This window comes from Salminus brasiliensis, chromosome 4 (genome assembly GCF_030463535.1).
Source record: "Salminus brasiliensis chromosome 4, fSalBra1.hap2, whole genome shotgun sequence".
Classification (NCBI taxonomy): Eukaryota; Metazoa; Chordata; class Actinopteri; order Characiformes; family Bryconidae; genus Salminus; species Salminus brasiliensis.
The window spans coordinates 20,625,644-20,644,937 of NC_132881.1; the positions used below are offsets into that span (position 1 = coordinate 20,625,644).

A 19,294-nucleotide genomic window follows, 5' to 3' on the forward strand; every position below is an offset into this window, starting at 1 on the left:
CACTTTTTTTGCAGTTTACTGAACACACTGTTCAGTAAACTGCAGGGGAATGTCTGACTTCATATAACAGCTCGTTTTGTATCATACAGACTTCCAATGCTCCCCAGGCATGCAAGAAACGCCCCATCAGACCACATCCTCACTGACATCACCGTAATTCACAGCTCCGGGTTTTAGACATGGATCAGCATGATGGGCCATTTCCGTCTGTGGGATCTGAGGCCACAGCACATTGAGCCACGCTGGCAGCTGGGATGTGGAACAAATTTCCAGCAGCACCCACCTTCCTTTCAGCCACCTTGGCCTGCACACACTCCCACTTGTCCTGCAGGTTGTGCAGGTCCTGTTCCGTGGTGTTGTCCTGACCTTCAGGTGTCAGGGCGATCAGCTGCTTGCCTCTTTGAAGAAGCTTCTGATAGAGGCCCTCCTTCACCTCCATTGCCCTGCACAGCTCCTATACACACAAACACACACAATATAAAATAGAAACTAGATTTTAGGACAACCCTATTGTAATTATTACTATTATGATTATTATACAGCTCTGGAAAAAAAGAGACCACCTTACATTATCAGTTTCTCTGGTTTTACTATTTATAGGCAATCTGTTTAGGGAAATTTGCATTGTATTTCATAAACCATGAACAACATTTCCCTTAAATTCCAAATAAAAATATACAACTACAAAATGCAAAGAAATTACTATAATAATTATAATGCAAAGAAGTTACACAAATTTAAACAACACAGTACTAATATTTGAACTTTGAGAGCATTTAAAAATCACTGTGGTGAAATAACATTGACCGCCAATCACAGCTTTCTCGTCTTGGCAGGCTCTCCACTTGTCTTTCATGTTGCTGTTGGGTGACTTTATGCCATTCATAGTTTGCAAACTCAGCTGTGTTTGATAAAAAGTGTGGAATAAAATGGCTGCCGTACACGTAGACATGCAAATTTAGGAAAATAAAATTAAGTGGTCTGTTAATTTTTTCCAGAGCTGTATAATATTATTCAAATCTAAACTTCTAGCTGATGCAGATACTATTTAAAACAATCATTTGTTGATACAGATATGATCATATCACAGAGCACCTCTAATTATTATTATTTTCATAGATTATGCATAAAATCCAATTCTTTCTAATACATTTCTTTCCAAAACCTTAACAAAGGACAGGACATATAACAAGTCTTCAGGTAAAGTGTTATTCAAACACTGCTGAATATCTAACATGTATATACACTTCATATGCTGCACTCAGCAATCAATTTTCCCATCTAGCTCCATTAACTGCTGTCAGCTGGATTGTATCTTGTCTGACTATTCTGACTTGCTTACTATAACATGACAAGACTTTTAAGATCTGCAAGACCCCTGTTTTATACAACATAATGTAATAATTAAATGTTGTTAAATAATTGATATATAAATAACAATATATAAAAAAGAAAGTGTTTATTTCCATACAATATTTTAATTATTATTAGAGCCATAACGTTACAATCAGTTTAAAGTGCATCATAGATTACATTAATAAAACTGTGCAAATAAAACAACCTATGTAATAAATAGATTCAGAGCAGTGAGTGTTATGCTTGTCCTGACAGACATTATTTTAATTCCAAACATTAACACTTTGACACAACAGACAAAACAGTAAGGTGATCCCTGGTTGTCAGTGATAAATCTGAGGAATTCTATATTGTATTAGGCTTGCTTCTATTTGTTTGATTCGTTTTTGTATATCCATTAGGTATTTGTTAATTTAATGCTTGGTAAGGAGGATGGGTTCCCCTTTTAATCCTTGGGAACTGTTTCTTGCCACTGTTATCTTTGGCTCACTTTGACTTGGACCTATATTTTTGTAAAGCTGCTTTATGACAACACTCATTAACGTTAAAAGTGCTATATAAATAAACTTGAACGTGATCCCACAACAGGATTAATTTATTAAAAAGCTGTGCTGTATTAGAAATCTCTTCTCTTCGTCTGTACAGCAGCTTAATGTATGTGCTTATTTTGGTATTCTTCCACTCACTGTGGTTAGGAGTTATTATCTGAGGTTTATATAATGAGGTAATGAAGTGTAAAAAAAAAAAAGTATGAGGTCTAACCAAACAATACAGAAAAGAGTGCTTTTCCACGTTCAACTTAACTGGAGCATATTAATCTAAACAGTGCTGCTAATTATTCATGCAGTTTTATTTACTGTTTACTACTCATCACAAAAAACACTGTAGATGAAATTGGGTGTGCTTGAACTGGTACTAGCATGCCATCTGTATCAGGCCTTTCGGAGTCTTAAATACATACCAGATGGGCGTTAAGCTGCTCGCGGGCCGTGTCTGGTAAGCCTCCAACCGCCTTTGATGCTAACAGCTGACGTTCTGTGTCTTTCAGCCATTGCTGCATATCTTCAATCTCACCATGGAAACCTTGGGCCTAGGACACAATGCAGACAGTGTCATGACAATAGACTCCACAGACTCATTAGCAGAGGCTGAAAAGAAGTTTAAAACATGGATGTTTCTCTTATTAATCTCAGAGGAGAAGAAAAATGGGCAAGTTTTTTCCCAGCTAGAATAATGGTGTCTGAGTCTGTAGATGCATCCACTCGGATTTCAATATTAGTATCATCAAGCTTATGAAAGGCCAATAATATCAGGAATGCTTACATCAAACTTCAGTCAGTTGGGCAGAGAAAACTTGATAGCAACTGCTAGTAAAAGAAACAATCTATTTAAACTCTCGGTTTAAAATGATCCCCCAGTGTATGCGCGCATATGTGTGCATGCATGGATATTTGTGTGTAAGGGTGAGTATCTGATTTTCCTTCTTACTCCCTCACATTCCTTGATTAAAGTCTTTCGCTTTTCTTGAAAGCATCATCAATCACAGCACCATTTCGAACCTTCGAAACCTTCACATTCCACTGAGCTGCCAGTGAGCTAAGTTATATGTCTGAGTCAGACCTGGAGCAAAGCACTGTCCAGAAGCTGCCTCCTTTGCTCAGTCTTTTCCAGGATGCCCCTCCAGCGCAGGTGGAGGTTTTCCAGCTTGCTCTGCAACCCGCAGGCTTCCTCTCCTGCGCTGGACTTCATTAGATCGCTGCCTGCCTTGTTCACTGCCTCCACCGTGCTCTTATGGGCCAGGACATCGTTCTGCAACACCTGGTGAAAAAGGACATACAATCTAATAAGAAATCATGACATTCCGTCAATTTATTTGAAAATAAAAATCTTAGTTAACTGATTTGTGGCCAAACAAAAGCATATAATTTGAATTGGACTGATATTTATATAGTCCTTGTAACTACCAAATGAGATGTTTTGTGGGCTTGCAAAAGTATGTGCACTATGTGTAAGATAGTATATGTGTCCACTCTGACCGCACTTACATGGTGCTTTGCAAGCTCTATCTCAATGGCTTTGGGGTCTCCACTGGTTTTCTTCTGTTCGCTAAGCAGGTCTTCAGTGTGAGTAAGCCAGGCCAGAAGCTCGTCTAGAGCATGCTGGAACTGCCCTAAGGCCAGTAATGCACCCTCCAGCTTGTGCTGAAAGACATAAAAAAAATGACTCGAGATGGTTAGTGATGAACATGGCATAGACGATGAGCTTGCTTGATAAAGAGCAGAAACTCAGAAATCATAATTAACACATCTCTGGGAAAGCCTGCAAGGGTAGAGAACAGATGTGCTGTGGGAAGAGTTAACAGTCGAAGCATTACCTGTCTGTTAATGACTTTCTCATCCAGATTGTTCCAGAGCATTTTTAGTTCATCAATGGGCTCCTGGATAGCAAGACGGTCACCTTCCTCCAAAACTTTCTTTAGTAGCAGCCCTGCTTGATGGTTCAGCCTCTCCATCTCAATTTGAAGTTGGTAGGCCTCGCTTTTAAACTCCTGCACAAACACCCCCATTAGACAAATGTTTTGTACTTGACAAAACAAAATGTTCAACCTCACTTGTATTACTTCTAAGATACGTGATGTATTTATACGCATCCAATTGCTAACATCAGACACTTTTCAAGTCAGTTTGTCTTTCATCCCTCTTTAGAAATGTTATTTATTAACAATACAATGTTTATAACAAAGCACCTTTGAACTAACTGTGGGACAGCAAAAGAGGTGACCGTTCTCTGGATAAACACAGCTGTTATTTGGTCTGTAAGGCCACTGTGTTTATCAAACAAGCAGACAAGGCATGACTGGATGGGATTACTGAAACGTGTCTTTATGCTTTGATCAATATAAACTAAACATAACCAATAGTTCCAGGTAAAACCTAAAGTAAAAATCTCTCACACACACTCTCATGAAACAGTAAAGTAATACCTTCAGCTCTTCAATCTGCTGTTTCACAGTCTCCAGGTCTGTGCCCACAGGTGACATTGAATCCAGTTTGCTCTCCAAAATATCCACCCAGTCAAACATGCCCTGTAGAAGAGGAATGAGACACTGTTGTCACTAACAGAACATAATGCCTTTAACTTGACTCATGTTGCACTTTCACCCTGATTTAAGATGAGAAGACCAATCACCCAACAATGGAAAAGCTTATTCATATAGTGAGTGCAAATGTACTGTTTTTTTAGCTTTGATTAAAAGCTAGGGTGAGAAAAAGCTATAAGGCCATCAAATAACTTTGAGGCAGCTTGCGTGATTATATATTGAGCCAACTAAAAAACTTGAGCCACATAAAAAAAGAAGAAACACAAATGATACTGTGTACTGTAATAATTTAAATGAATGGTAGTGTGTTCATGCTCCACATTAAGCAATCAGCATTATCCCCATTAGAGCACAAAGAAAGCAAATGAGCTATGCTGAGTAATCACACACTGATGAAATGGAAGTTTCACATAATGTAACCACCAGAGTCCCTGATGTTATGATGAACTCATTGAGAGACAAGTAGTGTACCTGAAGACCGTCCTGGAACTGCACTGCTGCCTGCATGGCCTCCTCCAGTCGCTCCACTCGCTCCTTCCAGGTCTTATTCAGAGTCTCCCATGCCACATTCACCTAAAATGCACAAATATAAGCAAATATAGTATGAAATCCAAATGTTGGTGTCAGATATATAGTGATCATTTCACTTAGGAATAAACAAACATTTCTAACAAAATGTTTAAAAACCTTTTTAATTAAAAGGACTGTAATGGCAAAACTGTACAAACTATTGACACGAATTAGACATCCTCTGTGAGGATAACAAAATATGAAAAATCTGAAGACACGTGGACAGTAAGCTTGAATCATAATACTACAAATTATGGAATTATTACAATAAACAATAATATTATCAATAAACAATATTATTCTCATCCAAATTCAGCTATGAAATACCAAATGTGAAGGAATTACCCTATAGCTCCAATTGTCTGTAACAGTAATATAATGATCATAAAAATATTAACTAGCTTAGTAGGTCAAAGTATATTGGTTAAAGTTACTGTACACAAAGGCAATGATTAAAGGTGTGTTGCAGTAAAAAGAATGAAATACTGTGAATAATACTGGTACTTATTTAGAATATTGCAATATTCAGTCATATCAAGAATCAGCCCCAAGTTACAAGCCAGTATAGCTAGAATTTGCTACCTCATTTCTCAGTCTCTTTTACCTCATCAAGGCTCTTCTTGATCACTGGTTTGTCTGGTTCTCCACAGGCTGTCATAAGCTCTGTCCCCAGATTCTGAACCACATTCAGCTCCTCCTGAAGTCCATCAATCTCCTCCCTGTAGCTCTGTGGCCAACAAAACCACCAAATCCATCATGAGAGAACTATTTAAAACAGACCTCTTGTACTTTTTAATGCAAATATGTCTACAGCTTACAGACCTCTACAGACTCCTGTTGCTGTTTGACAACAGAAGGGTCCACACCAGGCTCCTCCAGCTCTTTCAGCAGGTCCTGTGTGTCCTTGATGGTGACAATAAGAGCACAGTGGTCACACCAGAACTTCTCCGCTAGGTCCATCACATCCAAGAGTTTAGCCTCCCTCTCCTCCAGAAGAGCTTGGATGTCGTTCCACACGAACACCATCTGGTCCAGCTTATCTTGCACGGCTTTGGAGTACAGCAAAAAAGGGAACTGGTAATCTTGGACAATTTCTTTGACACATGAATTCAGTAACCTGACTTGTTTTGGCTGAGATGACTGGAGATGACTGCTGTGCCTACCTTTAGCAGAGAGGTCTTTGTCTGCTCCCTCTGAGCGAGTGATCATTTCTTCTCCCCGTTGCTTCAGAGTTTCATAGGAGGGCTGCAGTTTCTCCAGGTCCATGTTCACAGCTTTGTTCTCAGCTATTTGCTCACGGATCTTCTCCAGTTCCACAGAGATGGAGGGGGGCTGGCGCAGACGCTCTGCTATACGCTCCAGAGACTCCAGCATAGGGTCAATCTTATCATGAAACTTTGAGAAGAAATTTTACAAACAGTGCAGAGCTTAACAGCAAGGTATCATTCAGTTTATCCCTATGCAACAAATCCAGCCAGGAACATTACATGCTCTGCATAGCGGGCAATCATTTTTTCTGAATGTGACTTTGTCAGGAAGCTTTTTAGGGGAAATTATGCATCACTTTCTGCTCATATCAGTGCTCATGATTGTTATATTCTTTTACTTTCTGAAAACAAGCTAAAATGTACAGTAAAAACATAAAAGTACACTAATGTTTTTATTTAATGAGTTTTAAACAGAATTCCTAAGAAGATCTAAGAAAGCAGCATACCTGGGTGGATTTGGAGATAGCCTCATCCAGTGCAGCAGCTCTGTGTTGAACATCAGCTTTAAGCTGAGCATATAGCTTGTCGGTGGCTTGGTACGTCTCCCTGATGGGCTCTCCCTCCACTGGACTCAACTCTACCAATTGAGGACCAGTTTTGTTCATCTTGTCTATGTGTGGTTTGTGCTCTGCAATTAGCTCCCTCAGTTGCTAAAAGCAAAAAAAAAGATACATATCATTAATTACCAGAGAACTTGAGACTGGCCAGTAAGCACAAGTTTGTTTTAGGAGAAATTCCTAAAGAGATGAGATCTACAGAGACCCCTAGAGCTGGTATACCAACACAGCTGTCCCCATCAGACTCTTAAAGCTTTCATTCTGACCAGAGAAAATTAATCTCCACTCTTGCTTCAGATCTGTAAATAATCCACAAGTGTTTCTGTTCAGGATGTGGATGTGGAGCTGATCACAAAGCTTGCGCTCAAAAAAGCAACTACTGTACTAAGCTAGTGTTGCAGAACAATAGATTGACCACCCCAGAGAGTGGAGTTTGGAATGATTTGGGAGATGAGAAGCGGAAAACAAAAATTGGGTAAATTTAGAATTTTTAGTCTGTGTGACATTTTTCTTTTTTTTCTAATCTTATGCTTATTGGCAGTTTTCTATGGATATTAAACTGTCTGACTGTTGCACCCTAACAAAGCAAACATTCTTAAAGTCTCAAGTCTTAATTAAGTTCTTACTCGCAGTTCCTCTTGTTGCTGTCTAAGCGCCTCATATTCAATGGCAGGTTGTGGAAGCTGGATGAAGTTAGCCTGGGTCTCTTGTAGCCATGGCCACAGCTCCTCGTAGGTCTCCCAGAACTGGCAGGCCAGTGAGTGCGCCCTCTCCAGCTGCAGACAGCGCTCAGAGTTCAACTGACTCACCACGCTGTATTTCTCCAGGAGAGACTGGACCTTAGCCTGTTCCCATCAACAACAGTCACATCCACACATTACTCACATCCCTAAAACTCCGCTCTAGTCAAAAGATGCGTAATGTCTGGTAGATGAAATGTAACATACAGAATTTAGACATATGTTTGAATTGCATCTGATTACAGTGAAAAAGGATATTTTTTAACCTTCAAAGCCTGCTTCTCTGCTTCGTCTTTGCTGCTCATGATCGCCTCGCCTGTCTTCACAATATCATCCACAGCATCTTTGTGCCTCATAATGTCCATGGAGAAGCCCTGGAAAAAACAGAGTGCTGCTGTTTATGACACGGGCCACACACACAGATGTTTGCTGTGGTGATTACTTGTGGTGTGAGCCAGAAATGACCAGGGTCTGTTCAGACCGACCTTTTGAGCCTGCAGCTGAGCTGTAGTCTGCTCTGGCTCCAACTTGATGTCCCCTAGAGATGACAATTTCCTCTCTGCCTCAGTCAGCCAGGCTAGCTCAGTGTCTGTTGCCTCCTTAAACTGCACATCAGAAACCAGGAACATTAGGCATTACCAAGGTGAGCGTGTTCAGTAAACAGTACAAACCAACCTGCAGCACAAATACATGTAACCATTTTGTATCACATGTCTGTGAAAAACTGATAACTATAGAAGTGCATAAAGCAAAAAATGCTCCTCACAAAAATTAGCTACACTTTGCTGTCAGCTTACAATGCAAGTTAAAGGCCTGATAAAGCTGGGCAGTCATCAAAGCAGTAGGGGTGTAAACTTCTAACCTCAACAATTAAAGGAATCTCGAATCATTCTTAAATGTTAACCAAATTCAATTATATTATTAGATTACATTTGATTAGATTCAAGTTTATTGTCATTGAGAATGACAATATTTATTGTCACTGAGGCAATTAAACAGTGCAAAACGTACATGAAGTGTAATTGATATGCACACTGAACCGAAAAAGGTAGAAAGGTAACAAGGTGCAGGTAATGTAACAGTGCCAGAAAGGCAGAATTCAAGTAAAGAATTAATGTACAGTACATGTGTGTGGAGATGCTAAACCCTTATCTAAAAGACTCATGAGGAGATAAGAAGCAAATGAGTGTATGCAGTCAGTAAATGAAATGTTTGGACACAGTGCAGACCAGACCAGCCATGGAGTGAATTATTATTTAAACAGAATGATAGGAGTTGAGGGGGATTAGAGTTGTCAGGAATGGTTTATGAGGTTCAGTAGACTACTGTCCAGCGTAGTCTAAAGCCTTCATTTCTAAAAGTTATATTTGAATGAGATCATCATCTATCATATCAACATTTATCATGCAAAATGTCATAATACAGTCTTTTTCAAGAGAGGAATATATTTACATAGGGTCCTGGGGTAATTCTTTCATTCACAAGTGCTTTCTGTACAGATCAGCAATGTTTTGTCCTCCTCCTCCTCTGAGAAAATTAAAGGTTAAATAACCTGCTCTTTTACACTGAACTCAGTGGGGGTGTTATTATTTGAATCCTATCTATATGCTCATCACACAGATTACTTCATGTTGGAAAAATATACATTTTGTCCAAAGCTAAAGAATGTACTTAGTCTGCGAACATCTGTGTCCATCAAAGATTCTCTGCTAGATATTATGAAAATCCAAATTGCAAAACAAAACTGAAATTGTTGTTACAGCTTTGCTTTGCACAAAATTGGCATTGTCAGTGATCACCATGTAATCACTAAATACTTATATGTCCTGTGGATTTTATAGCCATCTGGACGTAAGGACACATTGATAAACTAAATAGGTCTTATTAAGAAGTGGAAGAATCATAAAAAAAATCTGTAGAATTAGTAAAAACAAAAAACAGTTTTAGTATTAAATTTAAAATTATTTTTCACATTTAAAAAATTAGCCAAAAAACAACACATTTGAAAATTGAACTTGATGTATCACAAAGCATCAATGCACTTTCACACCTTTACAAAGCAAAGTACATTATCAACACCAGCAGGGGGTGAGCATTACCCCACATCATAGCTTGGTAACAGTGGTGTTTGCTATTGAATTATCTTTAGCTGCAGCACCTGAAGACAATCTGCATTATTACCTGCTGTGATTTTAAGATGGCTGCTCCTGTCTGATCCACATGCTGAGCAATGGCATCACCGGCAGACCTGTAGCGCTCGTTGTCGTCTGTGACCAGTTTGTCGAGGCCCTCCCGGGCACGCCATGGCACTAGCTCCAGCAAGGCACTGCTCACCTCATTCAGCGTGTCCACCACAGGCCTGTGCCCCTGAACCTCCTTCATTAGTGCCTGGACAGTGTGAGGGCATGTTAGACTGACTCTTGCTTAAGCAGATTCCATTCATTACAGTATAATATATGATGAGAAGTACAGCTAAAAAGCTGAATAGTTCTGACACACTTATAATGGCAGCATAACACACAAAAAGCACACAAATATTTTTAGCAATGCTACACTTTTCTAACCTAGCAATTTCTCACATAGGTAATGCGTAAACATTTCACTGGAGCACATACTGGGTTAAGTTAACCTAAAAAATTAACCCATTATTATGGACTCAACATGCAATGGGATTTTAGCCAATTTAATGCAAACATAATTCCATATAGTACCAGTTAGCATGATCTCATTGCCAAGGTTTACTTAATTTTGGGCAATGCTAATGATTATTAATGATAATTAAATAAAGACATAATTTGCGAATGTGTACTCACTTTTTGCCTGTCTTGCACCTGAGTGAGCTGTTCTCCCACTGGTTCCTGAGCTCCAAACACAACCAGTTCAGACTCCACTTTCTCCAGCCAGGAGCTCAGCTCCTTATGCGTCTGCTGCAGCTTGGTGGCCAGAGACAGGGCCTTGTTCAGTGTCATTAGCACGTCATTGCTCATTGTACTAATTTCTGCATACCTTGTCTTTATTCCATCCAGTTTGCCCTGAATAACAATGACCTCATCACCTGCACCAAAGACAAAGTGTTGAGCAGATTAGCTAAAATGATACTGAACTAAAATACAAACAGGAGCTGTTTTCAGTATTTGATCATACCATATGGCTGCAAACCCTAGTCACTCAGACCCTTCAAGTGCTGCTAAAGTTGATCAACATATAGTTCCAATGGCCTTCTATAATTTTTTGACTCCTACTGACATTGTGCTGATATTACACTAATACCTTGGCTGTTTAAATACAACACTGATATATGTGTGCAAAATGCAAATGACTATATATAACATGTATCATGGACAATAAGTGGACAACATGCAAATGAGCCTCTTATTTTTTTCTTTTCTCTGTGCTTTAAGCATGCTGACCAATCACAGATATTTTTGGCTGTTTCAATGAATCATATGAGGCACAAAACAAAATACTGGTCAAAAATACGAATGCCATGTCATGTCAATTGTACACTAATGTGTTTTTAGTATATTGGAAAATATCCCACCTGTGGTCTGTTTCAGCAGCTCTAGTCCATTCTGCATGGCCTGATCAACATTCTCTTTCCTCAACTCAATATCCTCATGAAGCGCCTAGCCATAGAAAGCACTTCAGTTAACAAACTCAAAATGACAAAATCACCACAAAATAATCTACTCAACACAGCAAACTTAAATTATGGGATGATGCTAATAAAATAAATAAATAAACAAAAAAAAATGAAGAGCAAAGCCTGAAGAGGAGGAGCTAAGTTCTACCAAATGGTCAGCGTGTTGTTTATCCAGCACAGCCGGAGTGTAGTCCTGGACTGAGGTGTCATTGAGCTTGCTGTGGACTTCGTCGAGCCAGTTCATGAGAGCCACCTCATCCTCCCCGAAGAGCTGGGCATTGGCCAACGCCTGCTGCAGCAGCTCAGCTTTTCTGCGACAGCGGTCCTGCAGCTCTATGTAGCCACTCTGAGTGCTGTCCAGCTTCGCCTGGATCAGTTCCTTATCGTCCACGCAGCTGACCGTCCTCAGCGCCTGGCCCAGACTCATGGCCTGATACAAGCTTTTACTGTGGCCTATAATCTCCTCCTCTAAGGCCTGATTACCAGGGATGGCACAGTGGAGGGGGTGGGGAAGATGATTGTACCAACATAAAGAGAATGAAACAATAACACATGAAGACTGTGAAGGGTATAAAAAACAAAAGTGACAATAACATAAGGGTACAACAACAGAATAAAAGCTAATGGGTCCTAAGGTAAGATGAATCACTCAGAACAGGTGAAGCCTGAAAACACTGAATGAGCTACCTTGTGCTGGGCGATCTGTTCTTCCAGCTTGGAGGTCTGGGTGCCAATGGGCTCAGAGCTGGCCAGGCATTTTTCTGTAGCAGTGAGCCACTCGACCAGTGGCTCAAGCGTCTCGTGGAATTGCTGGGCCACCACCAAAATGCTTTCCAGCTGCTTGCGTCTGCCAGGAAAGAAATGTAACAGCACAATGTGTAATCTGTGATTTACACGGTGCCTGGCTACACAAACTGACATATACTTAAACTACACTGTCCAAGAAAATATGCATATTGAGATACAAACCAGTTTACAAAACATGCCTGAATAATTGATTTAAGATTTAAAACATTTTTTTAAAAAGAAACTATTAATCCATTAGCTACACAAATCCGTCATTAAGTAGAAATATAAATCAGTTTTACCTGTTTTCTGCTTTCTTGAGTAGACTGTCCCACCTCTGCCCTAGGCATTCAATCTCCCTTCCAATCTTCTCCTTATCCACAGAGTCAGCCAGTTCTGTCACCTTCCCCCCTTCCTTTTTAATAAGTTCCACTGTGGACCTGCGGTCATCCAGCAGCCTCTGTAAGAGCTAGCCACAGCACAACAGAGAAAAATAAACATACACAGAACTACAATATGCATAATTACACTGTAAATGCCCCACAGCCTATACCAAAATCTAAAGTCAAAACAAGAGTAACAATGCAAGTATCATGTCTGACCATTAACAGATAGAATGGTAAACATACATCTTTACTGGAATCACTCTTGTAGTTTTGTTGACTGGACTGTTATAGTACTTACTAACTGGGCAACTGAGACAATGTTAAGGTATAAAGAAAATCTACTATAGAACCGCAAAGCTCTTACTCTCTGTTCTTGAATCTGTGCTTTGACAACTTTGAACTCTGCTGATGGTGGCTTCTGACTGGCTACGAGCTCCTCAGTGTCCGTCAGCCAGCTTAGCAGAGACTCAAGAGCATCCTGGAATCTGCCACAATGCAGCAGAGCTTCATGGAGCTGCGCTGATCGTTCTGCTACCTGAAAACAGGATATCCTAGTTTGACTGAGACTTGTGGCATAAAAGATCATTTAATTAAATCAGCAGTTAATGTAGCAGAATTTCACCTTTTTGTTAAGAGTGTTCCATCTGGTGTTGACCTCCTCTATGTCATGTTCAAGGTCCTTTGTGCTGGTGCCTTTAGGAGCATTCTGAATAAGGCCTTGACCCAGCCAGTTCAGCTCTTGCATTTGTGTTTGCAGCGACTCAATGGCCTCTTTCTGGAAAACCTGCAGTGAGACAGTGGAAAACAGCAATACATGTCAAGGGTTGATGTAAATCACATTAGCAACTGTGTGACTTTAGATAACACAGTCATTTATTATAGTTTGCTGATTAGTGTCTGATTAAAACCCATTCCAAAGGTTTGTATTGTATAGAAAGAATATGTGTCTTTGTATACAATTATTATAAACTCTATAGTGCTTAAAACTGTGTAACCGGTTTAGTCAGACTAACTAGATGATTTGTATCAGGATATGTTACTACATATTTATCAGGTATCAGGATATGTTACTACAACAGCAATGTTCAGACTACTCTTTTTTCAGCCTATCATCAATACTCACTGCTCAATATCATGAAAACCCAAATTAAGTGACATCTTTCAAGTAAAGCAACTGCAATACCTACCTCCAACTGAATGTCTGTCTCTGATCTGTGAATAATTTTATTTCATTTATGACAACCTAACCTTTTATAGATAGAAAAGGGCAGCTTCAATGAGTTAACACAGCCTGTTGGGACAGGATCACAGAAGCTGAGTCACTGACAGGCAATTGAACCAAACTCAATTCAGCCAGCGCATAATCGGATATAGATGGCAGAACAATCCAACTTCCCAGGAAATGCTAATCATATATGTCACTTTCACCCGAAGAGATAAGGCCTGGTAACAAAGGTAGATATTTTAGGATACCTGTGAGGATGGCAAGCCAATGAGATCCATCTGGGAACATGCTCCTAAAGATGTTAACAAGTTCTCTATCTCTTCATCTCCCATGTACGTAATAGTCTGCTTTATTCCATTGGTAACACCTGTCTCCCTTTCCACAGCCAACAAAAACTCCTCCAAATCAGCCATTTTGATCTCTGTGGCTCTTTGTTCATATTCATAAGACTCTACATCTTTAGTGACGTGTTGCTCAAGAGGCTGCGTCTCCAGGGGCTGTGTCACCACCACGCTTAAAAGCTCAACCTCCTCCTGAGATGAAGTGTCCTCCACAAGCTCAACTGTGGGCAATTCATCGTACCCTGAGATCGCCCTTAGCCGGCCATCGTGGGTCAGGTTTTGTGTCCTTTTAGTTGATCCTGCTGCCATCCTGCTTTGCACATCAGGGCCATCACCATCAGAAATTAATTCAAAAGGTTGGTCTTCTTGCACAGCTGAGTCCATGTAGTATATTGCAGTCAGTGCCGTTGCAGAGTCCCTGACTGGGGAGAAGGGAAACTCCTCTTGCCCTGAACTGACAGATCGCCCTGGCTTCAGGTCTCCAGACACATGTACGGCTTCTGAGGAGGACAGGCTTCTGGTGCTTGGCCCTGGTCTCCGCTGAGAATGCTGCTTTCGTCGCTCTGTGTCCACAGTAGGGCTGCAAAGACCAGAGTCGTCTTCTGAAGACAAAGAATTGGTCACACTCCGTCCTCTGCCTACTCTGCCAACCAGGGCTTGCTGGTCCACCGGTTCGGTGCACAGGGTCCCACTGCAACTACCGTATTCACTCAGGTTGACAGGTGCAAAGCTTCTCCAGGAACGTCGATGTTGAAAGGGTTCCTTTTTGTCCCCTTGAACACGTGGTTTACCCAGGGTGGTCCCTGTTACACGGATGATGTCTCCATTAAACTTCAACCCGTCAAACAGCCCACGTTCGTCAAGTCTGCCACGCAACTCGAAAGCACTGGATGAAGCGAGGACCCCGTTCCCGCTTAGCGCACTCATGTCCAGGGTGCGGTGAGTGTAAGGTAAAGTGCCAACAAAATGCCTGGAGGCCAGGCTGCCCTTCGAACCAGAGTCAATCTGCTCATTGAGCCGAACAGTGTCGTAAATGGACCTCTGAGGAACGTAGCAGTCATCAATGTTTAGGTCTTCTTCTTCTCCCTTCCCCACACAGGAGGGGTTCTGGCGCAGGCAGTCAGGTCTGCTAAGCGGTTTCCCCATTCTGACAATGGCTAAAACTTCACTTCAATCAGTTCTATGGGGTTCTAAAAATGAGGTATAAGTTTTCAGTGCAACAATTCCTCCAACAATTCTTGAAAGGAGAAGTAAAAAAGGCTGTAATGCACATACAAATGCATACTTTTTGTCTGTTAAGCTCTAGGGCAGTGCATCGTTATTCATTATGCTCAAAATTGGCAAATGAGAAAATAAATACAAAAATACATTCTATAAGCAATATTATATGTACATACAGCTTTAATTTATGAAAATACAATTTAAAGTACAAAAAATTATTTTGTAATATGAAATCATTTCAATTTGCTCACAACCAAGGGAAGAGAAAGTCTAATATATAGAGCGCTTTTCTTAATACTTCCTCTTCTATTAGAACACCCTTTTCCACGTAGTCAACCCCTCTAGTTTCTTCATTGTCAGAACTTGTTCATTGTTGCTTGATTCCTTGGTCCTACGTTCCATCACAAACATCCTGTAAACAAAAATCCTTGAATTTTCATGTCCTCCTGAGTGGTCAGCAACGGGTCTCCACAAAAGTATTTCCAGTGCAAGGTGGCTTATCCTGATAGAAATCCTTAAATTTGTGAAAACAAAGCCCCGGGGCTCCAGGATAAACAAAAAGCCGCTGCTGCCTCTCTTGTGGTCCACCCGGCAATGACAGACAACCTCCTGGCAATAGCCTCATGGCCCCGCCCCCTTCTCATTATTCCGGCAACATCTGCCACAGCTCCATTTGTGCTGAGAGCACATGTTGATTGGTGGATGCTTGACCTTATTTTAATTCTCCCCCTCTTTCTCTGTGGCTTATTTGACTTAACATCCTAGTCATATTCTGCTCTGATAGTAGCCCTCCTCCACCAGCAAAGTAAGGGGAAAGGTGGGGAAAAAAGTTGAGAAGCAAACAGCTCCCTTTCAGATGACATCACACAGGGCAGAAATAGATACGCTTACTCCCTCCCTTTTTTCTCTCCTCTACACTCTTTCTCTCTCTCTCTCTCTCTTTCTCTGTCTCTCTCTCTCGTGTTATCATGTGAAGAGCTGTCAAGGAGTCTGTATATTCTCTTAATTACTCTGGAATGACTAGGGAGGTAGTGGACCCAGGTAATAACACCATTTACCTTATACTCAGCCAAGTTCAGTAAGGCTTTTTTCCAAGCAATTGACCAGACTGTGAGAAGAACAGAGCTGGAGCCGGTATAAAAGGAAGAACTCTTTGTTTCTATTACTGTCAACTCTAGAAGAGCCAGACAGCACACAGGGAGGCAAGTCTAGTCTGCTTGCTCCTCTCCGTGCTTGTGAGGAAGAAAAGTGGGAAGCTGGCAAAGGCAAGTAAGCGGTTAAAGAGATCTGTGGGATTTAGAGAAAGGATATTTAGCAGCTGAATCCCACATACTTCTGACATAATCCAGGCATTAGAGGGGGAACATTTGTCTTCTTCTTTCTTCTAGTGGAAGAGACTTTTGTGTCTCCTTAGCTTGAACTAACTTAGAAGTGAAAAACTCTTTTAAGCAAATAAGACATTTTCGAAAGATTCAGACAGATTTTTTAGCAATGTTGCTTGTTTAGGTATTGCGACCTTGTGCTGTGTAAACGCAGGAAACATCTATGAGAAGGACTTCCCTATTGTAATTTAATATTGCATGCATGACAGCATTTTTTAAACTAGTTATTTGACAGAATGCACGCCTGAAGTAACAAACAGGGACAGGGACACTGGCCTGTTTGGAGGGGGAAAACCCCTCTGTCAATAGTATCTCTCACTGCTCGCACAAACAATACTCTTAGCCAATGAAACAACTATTATTCAGGAGAGAACAAAGGTTGTCCTGAACACAGCCTCACAGACCCTTTTTTAGAGCCCTCATGGTTAAGATCAATTGCACATGAATATTAGGTGTTCTTCCAACTCCCCACAGTTGAAATAGGATCCCAATAAAATGGCAAGGCCATCATCGTGCAACAATGCGCAAAAGGCTTGGTGTTCTGGCGCAAAGGGGTCTCATGTTTCCTCCTGGGGGTTTACACAAAAAAAGTCCATGCGATGACTAAGCTCAGCTCACTTCATGAGGCTCTTTTCCCGACCATTACCTTCAGTTTGTAATGGACATGATTCAGATGAGAGAAATTCTTTTAGGTGTACAGAAGATGCTGAGGTCATAGCCAAGTAGTGGAAAACAACACTCACCCATCACCGCCCCCCATACATCTCCCACAAATGCACACCCCTCAAGTTTTTTATATAATAAGTATGAGAAAAACATTAAAAACTATCACAGAGGGAAAAGAGATTAGACAGAAAAGGTTCTCAAAAGCGCTAAAGTGGACTCAATGGATCCACTGTTAACTGATTCTTCTTGAGTAGCCAGATCAGACAAAAAGGTCTAAAACACGATTAGCAATGCTCGCCTAGTGTGTTTTCGCTGATAAGTGCCACAGATTTTACAGGAATACTGCATAATCCTGAATAGACAAGAGCAGACACCAAATTAAAATTCTTAATCTCACCACGTCTTTCTTTTGTGATTTATTGATCTGATTAATTTCCCTGAGTTAAATGGCCGTGTCTCGGAGAACAATGCTGATTCTGACCCGGCAGCTGAGGTAGCGGCGAGGAGCCTCTCAGGCACAGCAGCGAGACAAAAGAGTAAGAGTACAAGCAGCATGGGGCCCAAACGATCAGCTGCAGCTGATGCCCCAAACAACACCCTGGCTAGACTGCACTAGCAGTCTTTTATCAAATAAACTCTAATTTGACATGGCCTATACTTCTGTTCCCTGTACCAAACCATTCATACAATATATTTCTATCTAAATAGCCACTTTAATATTGCAAATTGAAATATAGGTTAAGCCTCTTTCAGTTTCACAAGCATCTTTAAGGCCAGAATAATATGGTAAACAGTCCTTTGTGAGGATTGTCTTTGCTTTATTGGAAAAAAAACTGAGAAGCATGTTTTTATTTATTTATTTTATTATGTAATAATTTTTAATTATATAAATAATGTAGGCAAAGAAAACAGCCTTCAGATAAACTTTATTCCAGCTTGTTTGATTAATGGAGCATGAGAGCAGAGCTGATCAGCAGCTGTGAACTTTTGGGTTTTGTTTTCAGGTCTATTTACAAGCTGGGGGGGAGGGGTTAAATCTCTCCTCACATTTTTGTTGAACTTGTGAGTGATCCAGAAATTCCTCTCACAGTGCCAGTGTACTTTTGATGTTTGGAGCCATGAAATGTTGAGGCTATACCTACCCAGAGAACCGCAACAGCAGACTGAATAAGACAGCTTTCCAGATGTGCTCTTTAGATCTGTCTATAACTGTCTATAATATTCAAGAAAAAAAGCTTATTTCTAAGAGTTATGCTAAGTTAGAGTTATGTTAGGCCTTGGAAACTGCGACTACTAAGAGTTCAGTACATGGTAGTGACATGCTATTAACCTAAATACTGTTGTCTCTTTATTCTAAAGAAAACCCAGTATAACCAAAATGGAGCTGTAAAAGGGTCCAAACCCAAAGCTGTCTTGTAATAATCCTGGCTGCCCCTTAATATTTACATACACCCAGGATACTTGCAAAGTACTTTTGAGGCTAAATATAACAGCTACCTGAGAAGAATATGGAAGTGAGGCTAAAAAGCCTAAAGTGCAACTGGGGGTATCTGTGTGTGGAAGCTTGGCCATCTCAGACCACTGTGAGGAAGCTAGGTTACAGGCTTTAAGCTATCCCAGTCGACCAGCCACAATCTCTTTTAGCTAGCTATCCATACACCACAAAGAGAGAACACAGAGTGTTCTGTAATGTTTGTTACAGTGCTAATGTATGCTAGGGTAGGCTAGGCCATAAGCTGTCATGGTGCCATAAATCACCCAATAGAAGTAGATCTCATCTTTTTTTTCTACAAATCATAACATTTGTGTAATTCATTCTAAGGCAAAGGGGTTGAAAATAGGCGTGTAATAAAAGATTGAAGTATTTTTCACCACAACACTTCCAGTCAAGGGCTTCTGTTCTTTTTAAAGATATTAAAATAAAAACAGAAAGAGACACTGAAGAAAGCTGTGAATTAGCTGGTTGGCTGAAATAATGACATGAACAGCTCTTGATTCTTTTGTTACAGGCTGCCGAAAAGGCATGTCGCTGCTTTCTTGGACAGGAAAAAGA

At 40.6% G+C, this 19,294-nt stretch overlaps 1 protein-coding gene across 15 annotated transcripts in view; it reads right to left on the reverse strand.

Moving 5' to 3' along the window:
• Positions 1-19,294, reverse strand: part of dst (dystonin) — a 141,782-nt gene that overhangs the window by 17,492 nt on the left and 104,996 nt on the right. For 13 of the 15 annotated variants that reach the window (XM_072677574.1, XM_072677578.1, XM_072677575.1 and 10 more), the window contains 22 exons: positions 13,029-13,190; positions 12,771-12,941; positions 12,323-12,489; positions 11,922-12,081; positions 11,383-11,709; positions 11,133-11,217; positions 10,405-10,646; positions 9,773-9,979; positions 8,077-8,196; positions 7,858-7,965; positions 7,478-7,696; positions 6,741-6,944; positions 6,190-6,421; positions 5,849-6,075; positions 5,631-5,753; positions 4,928-5,029; positions 4,340-4,441; positions 3,731-3,904; positions 3,402-3,557; positions 2,977-3,174; positions 2,318-2,446; positions 284-454 (listed from right to left, as the gene is read on the reverse strand). In XM_072677574.1, coding sequence (XP_072533675.1) covers positions 284-454; positions 2,318-2,446; positions 2,977-3,174; positions 3,402-3,557; positions 3,731-3,904; positions 4,340-4,441; positions 4,928-5,029; positions 5,631-5,753; positions 5,849-6,075; positions 6,190-6,421; positions 6,741-6,944; positions 7,478-7,696; positions 7,858-7,965; positions 8,077-8,196; positions 9,773-9,979; positions 10,405-10,646; positions 11,133-11,217; positions 11,383-11,709; positions 11,922-12,081; positions 12,323-12,489; positions 12,771-12,941; positions 13,029-13,190 — 3,786 coding nt within the window. The remainder of the gene's footprint in view (positions 1-283; positions 455-2,317; positions 2,447-2,976; positions 3,175-3,401; positions 3,558-3,730; positions 3,905-4,339; positions 4,442-4,927; positions 5,030-5,630; positions 5,754-5,848; positions 6,076-6,189; positions 6,422-6,740; positions 6,945-7,477; positions 7,697-7,857; positions 7,966-8,076; positions 8,197-9,772; positions 9,980-10,404; positions 10,647-11,132; positions 11,218-11,382; positions 11,710-11,921; positions 12,082-12,322; positions 12,490-12,770; positions 12,942-13,028; positions 13,191-19,294) is intronic. The other 2 variants (XM_072677584.1, XM_072677581.1) reach the window with 1 other exon arrangement.